Source organism: Doryrhamphus excisus, chromosome 10 (genome assembly GCF_030265055.1).
Source record: "Doryrhamphus excisus isolate RoL2022-K1 chromosome 10, RoL_Dexc_1.0, whole genome shotgun sequence".
NCBI classification, from domain to species: Eukaryota; Metazoa; Chordata; class Actinopteri; order Syngnathiformes; family Syngnathidae; genus Doryrhamphus; species Doryrhamphus excisus.
Genome location: NC_080475.1, coordinates 3,123,857 through 3,147,676, shown reverse-complemented (window position 1 = coordinate 3,147,676; position 23,820 = coordinate 3,123,857). Strand labels below are relative to the sequence as shown.

General features: G+C 39.1%; 1 protein-coding gene across 1 annotated transcript in view; it reads left to right on the top strand.

Moving 5' to 3' along the window:
• Positions 1-579: 579 nt before the first annotated feature.
• The window catches only part of hdac9b (histone deacetylase 9b), a 61,040-nt gene continuing 37,799 nt past the window's right edge, over positions 580-23,820 (top strand). The window contains exon 1 of the mRNA XM_058084676.1: positions 580-629. Within this exon, the coding sequence (XP_057940659.1) occupies position 629 (1 nt within the window). The 5' untranslated portion in view covers positions 580-628. The remainder of the gene's footprint in view (positions 630-23,820) is intronic.

The following is a 23,820-nucleotide window of genomic DNA, read 5'->3' as shown; positions in this document are numbered from 1 at the left end:
ATTTCATTGAAACTCCACATTTTGATGGTTTAGGTAGCTTTTTTTTTAATCAATTTGGTTATTTGATGTGATTTTCTGTTCTGTGTACAAAGTGGTCCTGAAAAAATGGACACAAGCACACATAGCAGGTTACATGACACTTTTACCGATACAATAATTCCAGGTGGACTGTTAGAATTATATGTCAATATTAATAATTTGTCTAAAGCCAAGGTTTGCATATTCTTCTCTTTTCACCTTAATGAGGTTTTTTTTTTTTTTGCAAATAAGTGCCACAGTACAGCCAAAGAAAAAGCAAGACGTGTCCTTAAAGTGAGTCCTTTGATGCTCACTTATCTGAGCCATGCTGAAGTCTTGCATAATATGCTGACGTCTCTGCTGACGTCCTGATGTCGGCGGTTAGAACAATGAAGGTTTATGTGATTGTAGGGGTGTATTTTCCGCGAAAAATATCGAGCCTAAGGGACAGTTGAGATTAGAGGTTCCATTGTGAAGATTAAGTTTGAACAATTACTGAATGATTGCCTTTTTCCCTTCATACTGTTTATTTTGACTTTTTCCTCATTTGTTTCCCAACAGATGCAACAGACGAGTGAAAAGTGAGGACTCCACAATTAAACCAAAGACTAGTAAGTCCCTAGAACATCTATATGTGAGTCTTTGTATGATTGCTTAAATGTGTGTGTGTGAACAGGATTATATCAAGACTAAAATGCAGATTTAGATAAACAAAGTCACCCAAATTACAGTATAGCTCATATTGGAGATGGTCAGTAATCCCTCGGTTATCTGAGTTAATTGTTACCAAACCCAACCGTGATAAGTGAATTTCTGCTAAATAGGATACATTTTTTATGATTGGAATATTTATGTAAAACCTCACATTATTAGAGCCCTCTAGACATGAAATAACACCCCTATAGTCACCATTAAACTTGTATTACGTAATATAGTAGATATTAATTTAATTTAATTAACCGCTTATCCTCATGAGGGTTGCGGGCTTGCTAGAGCCTATCCCAGCTGTCTTCGGGCGAGAGGCGGGGTACACCCTGGACTGGTGGCCAGCCAATCACAGGGCACATATAGACAAACAACCAAATTCATACCTATGGACAATTTGGATTCGCCAAATAACCTAGCATGTTTTTGGAATGTGGGAGGAAACCGGAGTACCCGGAGAAAACCCACGCATGCACGGGGAGAACATGCAAACTCCACACAGAGATGACCGAGGGTGGAATTGAACTCTGGTCGCTAACCACTTAACCACTATGCAGCCTATAGTAGATATTCATTCATTCATTTTTTACCGCTTTTCCCCACGAGCGTCGTGGGGGGGTGCTGGAGCCTATCCCAGCTGTCTTCAGGCGAGAGGCGGGGTACACCCTGGACTGGTGGCCAGCCAATCACAGGGCACATATAGACAAACAACCATTCACACTCACATTCATACCTATGGACAATTTGGAGTCGCCAATTAACCTAGCATGTTTTTGGAATCTGGGAAGAAACCGGAGTACCCGGAGAAAACCCACTCATGTGCGGGGAGAACATGCAAACCCCGCCTCTCGCCCTAAGACAGCTGGGATAGGCTCCAGCATCCCCCGTGACCCTCGTGAGGATAAGCGCTAGAAAATGAATGAATGAATGATTGTTGCAAGCTCGAGTGGTTAGCACACATGCCACACAGCTAGGAGACCGGTGTTCGATTCCCCCCTCAAGCATCTCTATATGGAGTTTGCATGTTCTCCCCGTGCATGCGTGGGTTTTCTCCGGGTACTCCGGTTTCCTCCCACATTCCAAAAACATGCTAGGTTAATTAGCGACTCCAAATTGTCCATAGGTATGAATGTGAGTGTGAATGGTTGTTTGTCTATATGTGCCCTGTGATTGGCTGGCCACCAGTCCAGGGTGTACCCCGCCTCTCGCCCTAAGACAGCTGGGATAGGCTCCAGCACCCCCGCGACCCTCGTGAGGAAAAGCAGTAGAAAATGAATGAATGAATGAATGAATGAAATCCTACTTTGTGGAAATTCACTTACCTGGAACCAATTAAGTGTGATAAGGGGGGGACGGCTGTATGTGAAACACCGTGTTAAGAGTTAGTTGGACTTAGTCTGCTTGGGTTGTTTTGGTGGAAGCGCCGCCATTCCACCTAATGTGTTTGGTTAGAAACGACTTTCCGAAAATGTGGATTGGCGTTCCTGTTCCAATTCTATTGATGCCAGGTAACTGGAACACAGCAGCCCCCACAAGCCCCTCCAGTGTACACAGTTCCACTTTGACATTGACACTAAAAAAACAGCACTCGTACTTACATGAAAGCTTTCCGCCGTCCCACAGAATGACCCCCCCCCCCCCTCCCCCCTTCAGCCTGTCTTTCCATTTCAGAATGTTTAATATTTTTTACATTAGACTTGTTCTTGGCAGGTTAATGCTCACAGATGTCTGAAATGCTCAGATGGCTTGAGGGGGCAGGTACCATCTGAGCTGTGTCGAAAGGGGGGTGTGGGGGGGAGAGTCATTTTAACAGCACCCTCCACTTAGCCTGACACATAATTTCCTAGTACCAATGAATGTGCTAATTAGACAAAATGTTTTTCGATAGAACAAATCTTGGCAGGCATCTGCGAATTATTCACCGGACCTGATAAGTTAGCATCGAATCGCCGAGGCGAATTTTCACAGACGCAGCGTGATGCCGACATCCCCGCTGTGCGCTGCGTCTTTGCTATTATTCTAATCTTAAAGTTGGCACCAGACAGGCTTGTGTTTGCTTAAAACACGCTATATAGATGCAACACGGTAAGACTTTATAGACAGCAGAAGTGGGGGGGCTTGTTTACACGTTACGCAGGAACTAAAATATATTTTGATTTTTTTTTTTTTTTTTCACAGCTAAGGTGATGAATTTATTTCCTGTTTATGTGGGCCATCCTTGACTGACCGTGACAGTGTGAAGGCAGCCTTTAATGCCACACTGCAGAAACTACAGTAACAATCGACAAAAAGAATGCCTGGGTGGGTTTTTGTTGTGATGGATGCCAATCGAATTTCACACAAGTAGGTGTGCTATTGTAATTTTTTTTTTAAGTGATACTTAGAATCGGATAGGGGTACACAGACCAAGACAGTGTGCAAAAATAAAACATAGAACCTGAATACAGTAAGTAAAGGAACCTTGGTTAGTGTCATTCATTTAGTGATGTAAACCAAATCAATACAATTGTAGTATACTGAAGCCATAGCATTTCAGTATGTGGAATCAAACTATGGAATGGATTGAGTAAGGAAATCAAACAATGCACAACGATGAGCCAATTCAAGAAACAATACAAGCAGTTGATGTTTGCTAAATACAAGGATGAAGAGTCTTGAACCAGTCATGATGTGCTATATATATCACTATATTGACACTTACTATGGTATCACGTCATACTTTGGTACGTGACAAAAATAAAATAAAAAAAAACTTTAAAAAAAAACAACTTCGGTATGTGACCACCCCCCCCCCAAAAAAATAATCCCAAAATAATAGCAAAAAACCCAAACAATTAAATTACCATATTTTCTGGACTATAATTCGCACTTTTTTTTCATAGGTTGGCTGTTCCTGCGACTTATACTCCAGAGCGACTTATAAATGAAAAATTCTGTTTATGTTACATAAACACTGGACACCTTTTCTGTATATTTATTCTGTTCATGTTTATTTTTTGTGTAGCCGAATAACCATTGTGTTAGCATATCTGTTCTCTATTCTTTTATTGTTAGAACTGTCTGTTTTGGTCAAGTACCGTATTTTCTCAAGTATATAAGTCGCACAAGGCTAAAAATGCTAATTAGGTCGAAAAAAACATACACAAGTCGCACTGGAGTATAAGTCGCACAAGGCCAAAAATGCATATCTAGGTAGAAAAAAAAACATACATAAGTCGCACTGCAGTATAAGTCACATTTTTTACGGGTAATTTATTTTCCAAACTACTTAACCAAAACAGACATTACGTCATCTTGGAAGGCAAGTTCTAACATTAATAAAAGAATAGAGAACAGGCTGAATAGGTGTAAGATATGCTAACACAATGGTTATTCAGCTACACAAAAAATAAACATAAACAGAAAAGGTGTCCAGTGTTTATGTAACATAAATATTTTTTTTCATTTATAAGTCGCTCTGGAGTATAAGTCGCAGGAACAGCCAACCTATGAAAAAAGTGTGACTTATAGTCTGGAAAATACAGTAGTTTTGTAAAATAATTTACTTGCAAAAAATAATAATTTACCCACAAAAAATGCAATTTATACTGCAGTGTGACTTATGTATGTTATTTTTCTATCAAATTATGCATTTTTGGTGTTGTGCGACTTATACTCCGGAGCGACTTATAGTCCAGAAAATACGGTGTAGCAGAATATATATATTCATTAATTGTATTTATTTTTATTTTATTTTTTTAATACAAATATTTATTTATTTATTGTTATTTTTTTATTTAAAAAATATTTTTTGTTTCTAAAATATATATATATATTAGGAAAGCAGGAAGTGAACAAATGTAACAGTTACTGATTGTAAAAGTACCAGATGGAGGGGTAGGATTTAATAAGCTTTGCTTCTTCCTACTCCTTTTTTTGGACATGTGGAACTATGAACTGATTATGTGATGCTCTGTTTTTATACATTTCATTATATTTCATATTTCTTCATCATACATGATTCATTTAATCACAACAAAGCAGGAAGGAAGTTGTGTGCCTGCTTAATGACCAATAAAGTTTTTTTTTTATTTTTTTTTTACAGCATTTTATGTTGACTGTGACCCAATAAAAAGTGACCTGGGTCACAACCCCGAAGTTTGGAACATGCTGCTTCTATTAAATATGGTGCATTTCTCTTCTATTTTTGGCTCTTGCTGTATTTCTCATCCAACTGCATTAGGTTAGGAGGCACCGTTTTTTTTGCTCCACTGCTCGGTGATGATTTATTTTGTTTAGTTATGATGCTTGATAGTAAGTGACTACATGGCAGGCATCCAAAGTTAAGCACCGCTTGCCGAGCCCCGTAGAGCCTTGTGGATGCGAAGCGGCCGTAGAGACTACCGGGGCTATATTTGGCTGCTATGTTCCCTTTGCAAGAGACAAGTTCTAGGTCTGGTCTTGACATTTCTCTTAGACTGGAAAAAAAAAAAATAGGTTTGGGTCAGTGAGTTTTCAAAAGGAGGCGGGGGGTGTTGTTGATGCCCAGAGGACGGTGCTGGTGTCTGTTCCGCGAAGGCTTTTCTGTTATGTTCTCCTTTGTCTGTGCAGTGCAGGCTTAGATGACAGCATGAAGTAGCAATTATATGTACACAACAAGAGACACGGCGGATGGACTAACCGCAAAGTAACCATAGGAACAGGACATACCAGGGGTGTCACGATACACTCAAGATGAGTCAATACACTAGATTGTGTTCACAAGGACAAGATGAACAACATTTATCGCGATTATTGGTTCGGGGATTCTCGCAAAGTGGGATTCCTTCTTCATAAGTGGAATACTTTTGTAGTAGAAAACCTGTTTACGATCTTCTAAATATGTTTTTAACACTATTAGAGCCCTCTAGACGTGACATGATACCCATATAGTCACCTTTACACTCTTATTACCCAATATAGTAGACTTAATCAGAGAAAATAAGTCATTTAAAGGGGAACTGCGCTTTTTGCACACATATTTCTTGCCCTTTTCTGCGCATTATGACATGAGAAAATTAGTTCATATAAGCTAGCTTACAAGAGATGCCATTGGGACACACCTATTTTGACTATCGCCCATCATTCATAATCCTTATATGATACATGAACACATATTTCTTTACCTTTTCTGTGCATTATGACATGAAAAATGAATTAATATGAGCTAGTTAACAAGAGATGTCATTGGGACATACCTAATTCGACTATCGCCCATCATTCATAATCCTTATATGATACATGAACACATATTTCTTTCCCTTTTCTATGCATTATGACATGAGAAAATGAATTAATATGAGCTAGCTAACAACAGATGTCATTGGTACACACCTATTTCGACTATCGCACATCATCCACAATCCTTAAATGAAACATGAACACATATTTCTTTCCCTTTTCTGTGCATTATGACATGAGAAAACAAGTTAATATAAGCTAGCTAACAAGAGATGCCATTGGGACACACCTATTTTGACTATCGCCCATCATCCACAATCCTTACATGAAACATGAACACATATTTCTTTCCCTTTTCTGTGCATTATGACATGAGAAAATGAGTTAATATGAGCTAGCTAACAACAGATGGCATGGGGACACATCTATTTCGACTATCGCCCATCATTCATAATCCTTATATGATACATGAACACATATTTCTTTTCCTTTTCTGTGCATTATGACAGGAGAAAATGAGTTAATATGAGCTAGCTAACAACAGATGTCATTGGGACACATCTATTTCGACTATCGCCCATCATTCATAATCCTTATATGATACATGAACACATATTTCTTTTCCTTTTCTGTGCATTATGACAGGAGAAAATGAGTTAATATGAGCTAGCTAACAACAGATGTCATTGGGACATACCTAATTCGACTATCGCCCATCATCCACAATCCTTATATGAAACATGAACACATACTTCTTTCCCTTTTCTGTGCATTATGACATGAAAAAATGAGTTAATATGAGCTAGCTAACAAGAGATGTCATTGGGACATACCTAATTCGACTATCGCTCATTATCCACAATATTTAAATGAAACATGAAAACATAATTTGTTCCCTTTTCTGTGCATTATGACATGAGAAAACGAGTTAATATAAGCTAGCTAACAACAAATGTCATTGGGACACACCTATTTCGACTATGAAAAAATAACTCTTACAATGATATACATGTCGTGGTTATGCATTAACATGTACACCGATGATACTATGTAATAAATATGTAATACATACATACATACATATGCTAGTTCTGTCAGCAACAGCAGTATTTTTCTGTTTTTAGGATGGCCGTGTCTTCCAGCACAAGACATGTCCACCAGTCCTCAGGTAAGAAATGCTAATGGTAAACAAACATCTTGTTGAGTCTTTGTAACAAAATTGAACGATGCTGAGACTAGCGATTAGCAACGCGTTGTGTTAGTTTGCCAGATAAAAAGTCTTTTTTTTTGTTAGCTGCTACAATAATAATACAATAATAATATCGCTATAGCTTGGTTAATATACAAGTCTTATATAAATAGAACACTGTTGACGTTTTTGTTGTTTTTTTGTGAGGGCTTTAATATCAAAATAAGTATTTCCTATGACATGCGTTGTTAGCTAGCTTATATTGACTTTCTCACGCTAGAATGCACAAAAAAGGCAAGTAAATATGTGTTGTAAATGATAGGCAAAATTCCACAGAAAAGTGCAGTTCCCCTTTAAGACATAAATAAGACATAATAACATTGGGGGTTCTTTGCTGAGTTTTAGTTGGATTACAGTAGACAGTAGATTGTGTTGTTATTATAATTATATTACGAGACCATGCTAGTGATGTAAACAATAAAACGATGCGACGGATATCCGTTTGGAGGAGATAATGAGTGTGAATGGTTGTTTGTCTATATGTGCCCTGTGATTGCCTGGCCACCAGTTCAGGGTGTATCAGCTGGGATAGGCTCCAGCACCTCCGCGACCCTCGTGAGAATAAGCGGTAGAAAATGAATGAATGATTGTTCTCCTCCATCTTGCATGCCAGGCTGGTTGTCTTCCTGCATGCTCTCTTTCTTTGCTGTGGTCTGAAGTTGAGAGACCGAATGTGTTGGCAGAGGTGCAACATATTAATATGAGATGTCAAAAATCAGTTGGCGGCTTAAGATGACAGAAAGTGTTCTGCTCACTGAAATACTTGCATCATTACCAAGTCCATTTTATCTTCAATGCAAATGAACGCAACTCGTGGCGTTGAACCGAACCTAAAACACGCAGATTAAAATGTAAAGTGTATTAGACAAAAAAAGAAACTGAGTCATATTCACGCCTTTATTCTGCTTTGTTCATTTTGGCTAATGCTGTCCTTAAATCAACACCACGGCGACGCTCATAAATATTCAAATCGTTTTTAATCTCACATTCTCATCCAGCATCGCCTGCTGGGTGAAAAAGTCAGTTCTGTTCTCGCTGTGTAGAGTTGTGGCTGCGGCTGTTAATTCGTAAAGGAGCAGGCTAGCGTGTACACGCTATGTATAGTTGATGACGAGTTTAACACTTTATTGTTTGAGTTGTGCAAACCTTGCCATGTACTAGAATTATGTTGTGTTAGATTTTAGGTTAGGTTAGATTTTGTTCATGTTTAAAGTCGTTCTGTGTATATTTGACTTGTAAGCCACAGTGGGGAATATAACCATAAATTCCACTGTATAAGATGCAACAGCGTATAAGCTGCACCCCTGAAATTTTGAGGAAAAAACAGATTCGTACACACGTGTCCAACTACGTGACAGCTCTTTATTTGACAGGAGCCAATCATGAGCTATGAAAAAACTCACAATAAACTTGTCAACTCATTGGAAATTGCAGGCGGGCAAAATTCATCACACAGCGACTTCACACTCAAAATATATACTTCATAAATATACAAACATATACCAATACATGTTTTAAATGAAACAAAAACTAAACAAAAAAAAGTTTTCCCAGAATGCATTAGTTTGAGCAAAGCATTTCTTTGTAGGAGCATAGAAAGCAGCATAGAACAATGGATGGATGCTTTCCACAAGAGGAGCCCAGAGGGAGGCTGACGTCATTGCAGAACCCCAATGAATGCCTTGGGGTCTTTTTTTCAATTTATACAAAAACTCGTATTGGTATATGTTTTTATATTTGTCTGGTATACATTTTGAGGGTTAAGTTGTTGTGTGATGAGTTTAGTGTTCTTTAGGTAAGACGATACAGTAAGTCACTGTTACACTGTTATTAGTTTCCTCATTGACTTGCACAATATTTAAACAATTAGTAGTAGTTCTGAAGTAAAGGAAATGTCATGAGATTAGAATTTAGCCATAAATTAGCCGCACTCTTTCTATACAGTGTTAACTGGCTCCTTCTCAATCCCGTCTACATGGTGATATCATTGAAGATGATAAATTAGCAATGCTTCAGAATCCTTGGTATGTCTGATGTGCGGGGCAGATCGCCGCCTCACAGTCACAAGGGTGGGGCCGTCCCCCCTTGATGGCCAAAACAGACCAACCTCAGACGTCCCATGCACATTAGCCTTCACACCCTGTCATCCCATCAACCTCCCGGGCCCGCACGTCTATTCACTGTCATGCCAAAAATGTCTTTGTTGTTACCTTTCATCTACGGGGAAAACGTCACCTCTATCGGTACGTCCCGTGAGTTATGGACCTGCGGGAGGTCGTGGCTGCTGCCCCTCCTTACTTTGAGTGAAATGTGCAGAACAAACTGGTCCAAGAATTACACAGGGATTGGACACACTGGCTGGATATCTAAGAGTAGAGGGGTCGTAAAGGTCCCTGCGGCTAAGAGAGGTGTGAAGGAATTGGCAGTCCCACCTGTTTCCAAAAAAACTTACTTTCACTCTCTTTGAAAAGCAAAACAAAAAGTCATTGGTTGAACTTCCATGACATGTCCCATATTCATTCATTCATTCATTCATTTTCTACCGCCTATCCCAGCTGTCTTCGGGTAAGAGGCGGGGTACACCCTTGACTGGTGGCCAGCCAATCATAGGGCACATATAGACAAACAACCATTCACACTCACATTCATACCTATGGACAATTTGGAGTCGCCAATTAACCTAGCATGTTTTTGGAATGTGGGAGGAAACCGGAGTACCCTGAGAAAATCCACACATGCACAGGGAGAACATGCAAACTCCACACAGAGATGGCCGAGGGTGGAATTGAACCCTGGTCTCCTTGCTGTGAGGTCTGCGCGCTAACCACTCCACCGCCGTGCCGCGGCTCAAATTCACTGTATCGTTATTGGATGATACGGTATATGTTGTTGTCTGTCTTCCAGAATTAAGCAAAAAATACTAATACTAATACTGAAGCATAGTTCCAGACACTGAATAATATTTTTAAATATATTTTATCAAGAATAATTATAGTTTTACCTGCAGAAAACCATTCAAAATAATTTTAAATAATAATAAAGATTAATTAAATGGAGGGCTGCACGGTGGAGAGTGGTTAGCACGTAGGCCTCACAGCTAGGATACCCAAGTTCGATCCCACCCTCGGCCATCTCTGTGTGGAGTTTGCATGCTCTCCCCGTGCATGCGTGGGTTTTCTCCAGGTAAAGAAAAAATAACATGCTAGGTTAATTAGCGACTCCAAATTGTCCATAGGTATGAATGTGAGTGTGAATGGTTGTTTGTCTATATGTGCCCTGTGATTGGCTGGCCACCAGTCCAGGGTGTACCCCGCCTGTTACCCAGAGACAGCTGGGATAGGCTCCAGCACGCCCATCACCCTTGTGTGGATAAGCGGTAGAAAATGAATGAATGAAGAAAGCTGATCATTCTATTAATTATTATTATTCCGGGCTGCATGATGATCAAGTGGTTAGTGCGTAGGCCTCACAGCTTGGAGACCCGAGTTCGATTCCACCCTCGGCTATCTCTGTGTGGAGTTTGCATGAGAAAAATTGATTCGGTAGACATCTGTTTTGGTTTGTGTCAGACCTTCTGAAGCAGATTAATGAGGCTAACTAAGGTTCCTCTGTAAATGCTAAATGTTTTGTGTGGTCATTAACATCATGACAAATGTTGTGGCTAAACTGAGGGGCAATTCTGTCATGAGCGGAAAGGAGAGGAAGAGCTATTTTTTTTTAGGTATTGTTGAATTTAAGGCCTTTGAGACTCGCTCTGCAGGAGGAAAAACTTGTGTCGATGGTCAAGCAGCGTCGGCGTAGGTGGAAGTGCTCTGGACAATTCGCGTCAACACATCCTTCCCATAGTAAACTTGATTTCCTGCTTGCGTTGTTTTAAACAGGCCTCGAATGGAGCTTAGTCTTTAAAGGTCATTGACAAATGCAATTTGCAGTTACTGTCTACAGGACTGTAACATATTGAGTCTTGAACCAGTCATGATGTGCTATATATATCACTATATTGATGTTTACTATGGTACCCATTATGTCATTGGATGGTCATATGAATAAAATAAATAAAAAAAAACCAAAAACGTAAACTATATTAGGAAAGCAGGAAGTGAACAAATACTTGAACTTGAACAAATACTTGAACAAAATACGTACTTCGGTACGTGACAAAAAATATATAAAAAAAATTAAAGTAAAAAAATTAACTATATTAAAAATTATAATAATACATATATATTTATTTATTTTTAAATAAAAAATATTTATTTATTTTTTTTATTAAAAATATTTTTGTATGAAAAAATATATATATGTATTAGGAAAGCAGGAAGTGAACAAATACTTGAACTTGAACAAATACTTGAACAAAATACGTACTTTGGTACGTGACAAAAAATATCTAAAAAAAATGTAATTTTTTAGTTAAAACAATTAACTATATTAAAACATTATAATAATAAAAATATATATTTATTTATTTTTATTTTATTTTTTAATAAAAATATTTATTTATATTTATTTTTTTAATTAAAAAATATTTTTTGTATTTAAAAATATATATGTATATATATATTAGGAAAGCAATAAGCGAACAAACAGTTACTGATTGTAAAAGTACCAGATGGAGGGGTAGGATTTAATAAGCTTTGCTTCTTCCTACTCCTTTTGGACATGTGGAACTGTGAACTGATTATGTGATGCATTCAATTGTAATCTGATGCATGTTCAAATGAAATAAAACTACTAAACTACTAAATTACCATGACCATATTGCAACATGGTTTGAGTTGACGTGGTTTTATTTACAGCAAAATAGCCTAAACCTTTTGGCTTTTTTTAGGATAAACAAGTCTGACGTTTTTTTTCTAAATGCGCATTAATACAAAATACATGTATACTTTTATTTTATCACGACATAAGATAATATCTCCAGGGCACTGGAGAGGGGTGATGCAGGGATATGGGTCAGGATGTGCTCCGTAAACATGCTTCCGATAGAGAACCTTTGTTTTTATGAGTCCTCCAGGGAATTTTTTTTAAGGTCAGCTAAGCTTTGCAAGATTTCCAGTTCCACTTGTGTCTTGGCTTGTGTTTTTGTGTGAGGCATCTGTCTTATTTGTGTACATTAGGCAGATATTCAAGCTGGCACCTGAACCCTGCATAATAATGCTCCATGTTAATAAAAAAATCTAAAAGCATGAAATAATGAAAACTGTCATTATATACAGTGGAAAGAGTGCTTAAAAGTATTCAGCATGAAGTGGGCTGAATGTATGTAGGCGGTATGCAGTTGTACAACAGCGTGGTTCCATGGATCCAACGGATCAATGCTTTCCAACAGAGATGAGTACATTGATCAGTAAAAACACAAACCGCTGCCCTCTGTTTCCAGCGCGCCTTTGTGCTCTGCGACTATTTATAGAAAGCCAATGGCAGCAGATGAATGCACGGCGTCAGAGACCTATTCAAAGTTAGAAAGTCAACTGACCTCAAGTTCAGCGCACAATACGTGGATGCTTTGAAATTGCTTTGAAAAATGTTTTTGCCATTTTGGAAGGCGTGACATTGTTCAGACCTTTTTTTTTTTAAATCCCTCCCCTTCAATTGTGACATAACCTTTGAAATTATTATGTTCCAATAGAGCAGGGGTCTCAAACACGCGCCCCGCGGGCCAAATGTGGCCCGCAGGACACTAGTTTGAGGCCCCCGCCTTGATATGAAAGTTTAAGTTTGATATGGATGCTGTATGGTATCATGTACCCAGAAAAAAATATTATGTTTGATTAATGTTCATGTTAAAGGTTAAATAACTGTTAATAGTTATCCTCCCTATCCGTGTGGAAGTGGTAAGTTTTTGGCTATTTAAGTTTAAAGGAAATAACTTGAAGGCTACCGTTTAGGTCGCGAGCTCTCTAGTTTGCGAGTTAGCATGTGTCTCAAGACCCTGCAGTTGCGTAATATGTTGTAAATCTGGGGTCTCAAACACATGGCCCGCGGGCCAAATGTGGCCCGCAGGATACTAGTTTGAGGCCCCGGCCTTGATATGAAAGTTTAATGTTAGCGCGGCCCGCGCAAGTTTGATATGGATGCTGTATGGTATCATGTACCCAGAAAAAAATATTATGTTTGATTAATGTTCATGTTAAAGGTTAAATAACTGTTAATAGTTATCCTCCCTATCCGTGTGGAAGTGGTAAGTTTTTGGCTATTTAAGTTTAAAGGAAATAACTTGAAGGCTACCGTTTAGGTCGCGAGCTCTCTAGTTTGCGAGTTAGCATGTGTCTCAAGACCCTGCAGTTGCGTAATATGTTGTAAATCGGGGGTCTCAAACATGTGGCTCGGTCCAACATTTGTAACACTCTTCAAAGGGTGAGTAGTTTTACTTTATTTTAATTTTATTTCGGGCTGCATGGCGGACGAGTGGTTAGCGCGCAGACCTCACAGCTGGGAGACCTGAGTTCAATCCCACCCTCGGCAATGTCTGTGTGGAGTTTACATGTTCTCCCTGTGCATGTGTGGGTTTTCGCCGGGTACTCCGGTTTCCTCCCACATTCCAAAAACATTCCAATTAACGTTAATTGGCGACTCCAAATTGTCCATAGGTATAAATGTGAGTGTGAATGGTTGTTTGTCTATATGTGCTCTGTGATTGGCTGATGACCAGTCCAGGGTGTACCCCGCCTCTTGCCTGAAGACAGCTGGGATAGGCTCCAGCACCCCTGTGACCCTCTTGAGGATAAGCGATAGAAAATGAATGAATGAATTTTGTTTTGTTTTGTTTACTTTTATTTTATTTTATTTTATTTTATTTTATTTTATTTTATTTTATTTTATTTTATTTTATTTTATTTTATTTTTATTTTTATTTTTATTTTTATTTTTATTTTTATTTTTATTTTTATTTTTATTTTATTTTATTTTATTTTAGTTTATTTTAGTTTATTTTAGTTTAGTTTAGTTTAGTTTAGTTTAGTTTAGTTTAGTTTAGTTTAGTTTAGTTTCCAGTGCTTAACATCAAAAGGATGCTGTTCAGTGTACATCAGTGGGGTACACGGGCCCCACTGATGACTTTATATTTTTCATGTTCACTCTTTTAAGAGCGGAAGTGGGGTCCAATTAACTGTGTTATTATTGGATGCATTGCCAAACTTTGCTGGCTGTGTTTCATGAAAGGTTTGACTGCCTTCAAATGTTTTTTTTTTCATGTTACTTGATCCAACCTGTTAAGAGCATTCTGTATCGCCCCGAACGTCCAACAGGAAATACCACACGACGCCAGACTGAGTAACCCAATAAAAAGCATACGCGTCCAAATCATTAGCGGAGAAACGCACTAGCATAACACATCCAGATGTACACGCTAATTGGATTTCACCGTCATATCAACAGTTGGAAGGCCTTTGTGCTTTTACGAGACTGACCGCAAGGTAAGCGGAAAAAAAACGGGATGTTTTGCAGCCTCCAATCCTTTTGCGGTTAGCTCACTAGTAAATACGTTAATCCCTGCAGGTTAATGGAGAATCTCCACCGCAGTTATGGTGACTCACGAGTAGCTGATGTAAGTAAGATAGGGGGCAATGAGATCATTGGGAGGAGAGTTAATTTCCCTGCAGTGTCAGGACAGCCACCAGGGAGAAGATGCTCAGGGGAGGAGGTGGGCGGTAGTCTTACGTCAGAGGTTGCTGTTACCACGAGGAGGAACATCCCTTGGTGCGCAGGAATTGGCACTTGATAATCATCTTCCCCCCCACTCTGCCCCCAGGGTGACATGATGAAACTCTGCATCCACCAAGGCAGGAAGTCAACAATCAAATATCTTTTTACATCAGGGGTCTCAAACACGCAGCCCGCGGGCCAAATGTAGCCCTGCAGGATTTGATTAATGTTCATGTTAAAGGTTAAATAACTGTTAATAGTTATCCTCCCTATCCGTGTGGAAGTGGTAAGTTTTTGGCTTTTTAAGTTTAAAGGAAATAACTTGAAGGCAGGCGGCACGGCGGTCTGGTGGTTAGTGCGCAGACCTCACAGCTAGGAGACCAGGGTTCAATTCCCACCCTCGGCCATCTCTGTGTGGAGTTTGCATGTTCTCCCCGTGCATGCGTGGGTTTTCTCCGGGTACTCCGGTTTCCTCCCACATTCCAAAAACATGCTAGGTTAATTGGCGACTCCAAATTGTCCATAGGTATGAATGTGAGTGTGAATGGTTGTTTGTCTATATGTGCCCTGTGATTGGCTGGCGACCAGTCCAGGGTGTACCCCGCCTCTCGCCCGAAGACAGCTGGGATAGGCTCCAGCACCCCCCGCGACCCTCGTGAGGAAAAGCGGTAGAAAATGAATGAATGAACTTGAAGGCAACCGTTTAGGTCGCTAGCTCTCTAGTTTGCAAGTTAGCATGTGTCTCAAGACCCTGCAGTTGCGCAATATGTTGTAAATCAGGGGTCTCAAACACATGGCCAGCAGGGCAGGACACTAGTTTGAGGCCCCCGCCTTGATATGAAAGTTTAATGTCAGTGCGTCCCGCGCAAGTTTGATATGGATGCTGTATGGTATCATGTACCCAGAAAAAATGATTACGTTTGATTAATGTTCATGTAAAAGGTTGAATAACTGTTAATAGTTATCCTCCCTATCCGTGTGGAAGTGGTAAGTTCTTGGCTATTTAAGTTTAAAGGAAATAACTTGAAGGCTACCGTTTAGGTCGCTAGCTCTCTAGTTTGTGAGTTAGCATGTGTCTCAAGACCCTGCAGTTGCGCAATATGTTGTAAATAAAAAAAGAGTATAAATGTGACTATAGTCGTGTTTTGTCATGTCTACAGGGCTCTAATAATGCTTTGTTCATTTTAATCTGAAAAAAATAATTTGTCTACCCACCAACTATATGTGGTTTCTTAAGTTTTTATTATTTGTCGTTTTATTATTATTATTATTATATTTATTTATTACTGATTGATTGATTTTCTTTATTCTTGATTTGTTTATTTATTTTTCATCTTATTTTGTGTAGAAAAATAAAAATTAGTGGAATGTTTTATCAGAGCTTTTCTTGTAGAAAATCGTAACCAAAGCAAAGTTTATTCATTTTTCTGTTTTTAATAAATGCGTTTTTTTTTTTGTTGGAAAACCTGATGCGGCCCAGTCTCACCCAGACCCTCGCTCCAGTGGCCCTGAAGTAAATTGAGTTTGAGACCCCTGTTTTAGATTGTATAAATGACCATCCTCCCACAGTTGGTTTAAAAAGGGGGGGGGGGGGGGGGGGGGGCTGTGAAGTTCAGACAAACAATAAAACGCATCCCGCACACTCCCTCGCACGCAACGGATAATGCGCTGTGAAAAGGGAACAACACATTTTTTTAGCCGGATCACATTTCTAAATAACGCCGTTTTTTGTCCACCTAATTTATTTCTCACAACACTTATCCCGCTCTCGCCTGCCTCCCTGCTGGGTTTCATCATGCACACTTTGTCACGAGGCGGCAGTGCCATGGTGATTAAGTCACAGAAGTCGGGTGTTGACTTGGGACTGCTACAGTAACTGTGGCAATTTTTTTTTTTTTTTTTTTGGACATACAACTGCCTTCATTTTGATGTACCACAACAGGAAATATCCAATCCCCAAAGATAATTTAAGTTGCCTTTGCATAAACAACATGTTTATGTGCTACGAGTTAGTCGTTTGTAGCTTCATCTCTATTGGTTGGTTGGTCAGTGTTCCTATTTTGAAACAAACTCTCACATTGTTGTTCCCTCACAAGAATTTAGTCTGGAAAATCGTGAATCTTACTGTGCCTGTGTAAGCTCTGTTTGTATTTTCAGTACCCAATTTCTCATGCTATTGATTGACAAGGTGCAGCGTCCTTATTTATTAAGTGTGTCACATCATTGGGTCAACGAGACCAGACCTGATCTTAACCGGACTGTTAAAGGAGACCTATTACATATGTTAGTTTTTTGGCCCTTTGTATTGAGTTGTGGACTCCTATAGAGCAGCTACACACAATAACCAGAACACCAAGCTTTCTAGTTCTTCCAGAATCTGCACCTATTCAGTTGTATTTCTTTGGATTTTGTGGTTCCCGTGAAAAACGGTCTGTTTTAATGTATTCCAACCACGGCCCGCCGGTTTGTGCTGCTAGCTGCAAAGAGTATCGGAGTTAATAATAAATTGCGATATATCTTTTTAAAATTGTATGTGTTGGATTCGGAATCCGATCCGAAATTAGAGACTAGACCAGGGGTGGGCAAACTACGGCCCGGGGGCCACATGCGGCCCACCAAGCGTTTGAATCCGGTCCGCCAGTTACTTTCAGAGTATTTCAACTTTTAACATGTCTTATTCAGTAAAAAAAAAAAAATAATAATTTCGTCATTTGAGGGAAATGAGAACATATAGCTGATAGTATGACACTTTTTAAAAATAAAATTAGAGTGTAAAATAGTGTGTGTGTGTTAAATATACGTATGTTCTGGCCCCACCGCACAATTTTGTTAACTCAACGCGGCCCATGAGTCAAAAAGTTTGCCCACCCCTGGACTAGACAGTCCAAAGTTTCTCAAGATAAGCGGTTACTTCAAGACGTCTCTCAAGTAAGTAAGTAAGTAGCTTTAGCATGTTAGCATTATGTTTTCTACAGCATCTAATGTGGCTAACGGCTAACGGCTATTAGCAACCCTGCACCCTGTATTGCAAGCGCTTTTGCTTCATTCTTACTTACTGCTCTTCCGACTCCTCCACACGACCAAGTAACGTTGGAAAGGCGTAGGGTTTTAGCAAGTTTATCGGCTAGTCCAATTGCATATGCCGTTGACAGATTAAAATGTATTTCTTTTGCTGGTAGGGAATCAGGAACTCCAACCGCTTGTGCCTGATGGTGGCGTCTTTAGGATTTGTAAACAAATGTGTCTTTACCTTTTTGAGGCATTGCTAGCAAGTAAAGAGCAAATAATTTATATATAAGGAAATCCACCCCTTTGTGATGTCACAAAGGAACAGTTTGGCCACGCCTTTTGAAACCGAGTGTTTTGGGCCATCCCAAATTTTTTTTAGGGCTCACTTCCAAATGCGCAAACCTCATTAATTAAACTTTGGCATCATTTAACACGAGAATACTACATTTGAGGCCCTTATTGTTTGCATGAGATCTATTAATTTATTCGTCATGTAGCCTGAATAATCTGTTATGTGTACATTATTTTATATACCTTATTAAAGTTCAATGAAGACAGGTCTTGTATAGCCAGTATGCGTGTGTATGCGTGTGCCCCAATGGTGTCACTTGCCCCAGACTGACTATCCTGCAGAGACGCTGACTTTCACACTTAAATGCTTTAATAGGACTAAAGCAGACAAAGGCCACGGGTGACGCAGTCGGAGCTATAACAGTCGTGCCACATTGCCGGTTTACTGGGTCCTAGCATTTGGATGGAGCTTTTTACAATCCCGCAATCCCTCGTCAGCCCCAGGAAGTCAGTTATAAATAAACATTGTAGGTTAATCACGACTAACATATATTTCAAGTTAATACAGCGGAATCTTGGTTAGCCTCATTAATCCGTTCCAGAAGGTCTGACGCAAACTGAAATTTACTCGAACCAAATCAAGTTTTCCCATAAGAAAACATCTAAATCCATTCATTCATTCATTCATTTTCTACCGCTTTTTCCTCACGAGGGTCGCGGGGGGTGCTGGAGCCTATCCCAGCTGTCTTCGGGCGTAAGGCGGGGTACACCCTAGACTGGTCGCCAGCCAATCACAGGGCACATCTAAATCCAATAAATCCCAAACATTGTTAACAAAAAAAAACACTTTATTAGAATAGTTTTACATGAAAAAAAACAATTTAAAATGATGCATGAAAGGGATAAATTAACATTTAACATCATTTTTACCATTTTTACATGAGGCCATGACATCCACATGATCACTTTTTCGTTTTGCCATGAGTTCTTTCTTTAATTCAGTTCTTCTTTATCAAAATGTTGTTAGTTTTAACTATGTTGGGCCCCGTTTTGGTTTGTTTTGCAGTCGTGATCAATAAAAAAAAACAGATACCAATATTATATATATCAATATTTTTTCCATGAACTGAATTTAGACAAAAGTCAAAGCCAAATTTTTATTAAAATGTAAAATTTTTTGCTAAAAATAGCCACTGGAATAAAATAGTATATTCACTTTTTAAAATAAATATAGAAAAAGTTAAATATACTGTTTAATTTTCAGTGCAATAGTGTTGCACTCAGGGGAGTCTCTGCAACCAGGTTAGCGCCGTTAGCGCTTCCATCTCACGTTCTTCATGTTTCCATGACAACAGATGGTAAACATCGTTGATGCCGTCATTGAAGACCTTTATACCATCTTTTCCATTGTTCACTCCCGCTATGCAGCCTCTCAAATCCATATTTCAGTGGGAAATCCGATCATTTGATGTAGCAGAGGGATGCTAATAGCTGCTAGCTGCTGCTCCCGAGTGTCAACAATGGCGCAAACAGCAAGCAACAAAGTAATAAGATCTGCACACTTTCTTAAGGGGTTGGTATGGCAGAAAAACAATAAGGAACTTAACAGTAATATTAATAAAATATTGATATAGCCCTACTTGTGGCATGACTGTGTTAGTTAGCAAAAAACTGCTGATGACGTCATAAATCGAGCGATGGAGCTGGGGGGGTGGTTGATTTCCCAGGGTGCTGGATCCTATCCCTATCCCTGGACTGGTGGCCAGCCAATCACAGGGCACATATAGACAAACAACCATTCACACTCACATTCATACCTATGGACAATTTGGAGTCTAGGCTAATTAACCTAGCATGTTTTTGGAATGTGGGAGGAAACCGAAGAACATGCAAACTCCACAGGTGGAATTGAACTCAGATCTTCTAGCTGTGAGGCCTGTGCGCTCACCACTTGTCCACCGTGCAGTCAGGGACATTTTGTTATTTTAAAGAAAACACTATTTTACGCTAACCAGGAAATGTACGTGAAACGAGGCAAAATTTTGCCAACATTTTTGACATAAACCAAATAATACGGTAACCAGATTCCACTATATAAGTAATTCTTCACCTCTGTTACCTGTCAATTAAATTAGAGAATTATTCTTATGGAAAATATAAAATAAATAGAGAAAAATAACCAGATAATAAACTGTCTAATTATACATAGGCTATCTGGATAAAGAACGTACAGTAAGTACGAGGTCTGCTGAAACATGTGATTCAACCGACTCATTTTTAGCACGTGCTAAGATCGCTGCGCTCATATAAATAGAGACTCCATTCTCATATTATTCATGTGATGGACTGGCTTCCCCTTTTGATCAACTATTCCTGGCCTTTGTAGAGGTCAGCCTGCGGGGTCAACGCTCTCCTGGTCTGACAGATGCTGTGACAGATGGGAGTTCTGAGTCTTTAGCAGTCATTACTTTGGACTTGAAGACTTGTTATCTCTCTCCCCGATCTTATCCTTTATAAAGATTAGGAGCTTCCTAAATCTGGAAATGTGTCACCCGAGTCAGAGGCACTGAGGGGAAAAAAAAATGCATGCAATCAGATGAGAATGTTTATGAATAAATTGTAAAAATGTCACACATTAGTTGTGCAATGTTGTTATTGACTTCCTCGGCTGTGCGGTGACAAGAGGATGCAAGGGTTAAATGTTTGTCCAGCTGAAGCAACACAGTAAAACTCCTTCTCTGTGTGTGTGTGTGTGTGTGTGTGTGTGTGTGTCTGCAGCCAGTCGTCAGAGCTCGCCACCTAAAAATAGCAGTGCTGGCTCCACGCCCCTGGCTGGGGGACAGGTCAAATTATGAAGGAAGATCAAAAATTTAAAGGCACAGGCTGCTTGGCCACAAAGCCAAGGGCTGCCTTAGTGGTCAGGTTTGATTTGACTTTTATGGGAGGGAGTCAGATTATATCAACAATGGACCTTGGCTGCATTCGGAAGACATATTAATAGAAAACTCATGAAATGTTATATTTATATTTATATTTCTCAGGGTTCAGATTTAAAAAAAAAAAAAAAAAGAGTAATGTGCTTGCATGTTGTCACACCCCGCCATTATACATCAAATCACATCAGACTGTTTCATGGAGGTGGTGCTGGGGGGGGGGGTGTAAAACATGAGAGACGCTCTTGACACAGTTGGTTTATGTAATTGCCATCGTGCTGTTACGGCATCTTCCAGTTGGCTTCCCTGGCAAGCTGAAAGCATGCTTCCCGAGTAGCAGCACTGGCCTGGATACACGCTTAACCCCACATGTAGTACATACGTGGGACTGACACAGCGAGGGGACGAACGCCGCCTCTTCAAGTTAACACAGCTTTTATCTGACGTCCCACTTAAATGTAGTGGGTTTTGTCACAGGAAGCTGATTCTTTGCACAATATGAAATCATTCATTCATTCATTCATTCATTCATTCATTCATTTTCTACCGCTTTTTCCTCACGATGGTCGCCCTGGACTGGTGGCCAGCCAGTCACAGGGCACATATAGACAAACAACCATTCACACTCACATTCATACATATGGACAATTTGGAGTCGCCAATTAAGGTTAATTGGAATGTTTTTGGAATGTGGGAGGAAACCCGGAGTACCCGGAGAAAACCCACGCATGCACAGGGAGAACATGTAAACTCCACACAGACATTGCAGAGGGTGGGATTGAACTCAGGTCAACCATTCACCAAACAACCATTCACACTCACATTCATACCTATGGACAATTTGGAGTCGCTAATTAACCTAGCATGTTTTTGGAATGTGGGAGGAAACCGGAGTACCCGGAGAAAACCCACGCATGCATGGGGAGAACATGCAAACTCCACACAGAGATAGCCGAGGGTGGAATTGAACCCTGTGAACCAGTCATGATGTGCTATATATACATATCACTATATTGACACTTACTATGGTACCCATTATGTCATTGTATGGTCAAATCACCTCGTACTTCAGTACGTGACAAAAAAAACAAACAAACAAAACTATAATAGGAAAGCAGGAAGTGAACAAATGTAATAGTTACTGAACGTTATGAATGTGCTCCCATTAACAAATAAAAGAAATTGTATTTGGTCCATAAACACTGGACTCCCTCGCACTAGTTACAGCATGTGCAGCAGGTACGTAAATAGACACTGCATGATGGTGGAAATGCGCCAAGGAAAAGGAAAGTCATTACCATGGAAGTGAAAGGGACAGCTGTGATAGGCTCCAGCACCCCCTGTGAAGTTAAGCAGTAGAAACTGAATGAATGAAAAGACCAGCATATGTATGCGACATTTCACTGCTACAACTACAGATATGCATCCGACCCCCCCTCTGCTGGAGCCCGTGACCACTGCAACAGGACGTGACGGCACGTGCAACCCAGCAATTAGACCAGAGAGCGATCTTGTGATTTTGGTTTACTTGAATGTTTTACTGTGTGAAAAGGGAGAGAAACAGGTGGTTTACCACCCCTTCAACTGATATGGACCAGAGAAAGGGAATTATAGGTGTAACGTCTTTGTGGTCGGAGGCAGTATGTTTAAATATAAAACCTATATTTTTGTGAATCATATGAAAGAAACAGCTCTATGGTAATGGTTTTATTTTATTTGAACATGCATCAGATTACAATTGAATGCATCACATAATCAGTTCACAGTTCCACATGTCCAAAAGGAGTAGGAAGAAGCAAAGCTTATTAAATCCTACCCCTCCATCTGGTACTTTTACAATCAGTAACTGTTACATTTGTTCACTTCCTGTTTTCATAATATATATATATATTTTAAAACCAAAAAATGATTTTTAATTAAAAAAATAAAAATAAATATTTTTATTAAAAATAAAAATAAATAAATATATATTTTTATTATTATAATTTTTTAATATAGTTTAAGTTTTTTAATTTAATTTAATTTTTTTAAATATTATTTTTGGTCACATACCAGAGTACGTATTTTGTTCAAGTATTTGTTCAAGTATTTGTTCACTTCCTGCTTTCCTAATATAGTTTAAGTTTTGTTTTTTTTCATTTTATTTTTGTCACTATTTTCTTCCCTGAGATCATATTTCTCCTCTCTTGTAGAGAAGTATTGGATGACATTTTTAGCTAATTGGTCATTTTTAGCCTTATGCATTATTTTAGCTGTTTGAAGATGAACTAAATCAGCAAGTTGAAGTATTTGTGATTTTAGAAATAAGGAGTTAGTATGTTCTCTGTTGGCTGCATTATGAATTATCCTTACTGGCCTTTTTTGCAGTACAATTAGTGAGTGAAGATTGCTTTTATAGTTATTAGCCCATATTTCCACACAATAAGTAAGATATGGTAGTTAATATGTTCTCTGTAGGCGGCATTATGAATTATCCTTACTGGCCTTTTTTGCAGTACAATTAGTGAGTGAAGATTGCTTTTATAGTTATTAGCCCATATTTCCTGGTAGTTAGTATGTTCTCTGTAGGCGGCATTATGAATTATCCTTACTGGCCTTTTTTGCAGTACATTTTAACAAGCTCTAAGAATCTTTGTTAAATATATCAACGTACACAGGAATGCTGTCTCTGTCATACCTGAGAGAACAAATGAAGACAGAAGTAAGGAATGGAAGAGACTTGTTCAACAGCTCAAGTAATAAAAAAAAGAGAAAGAGAAAGAGAGAGAG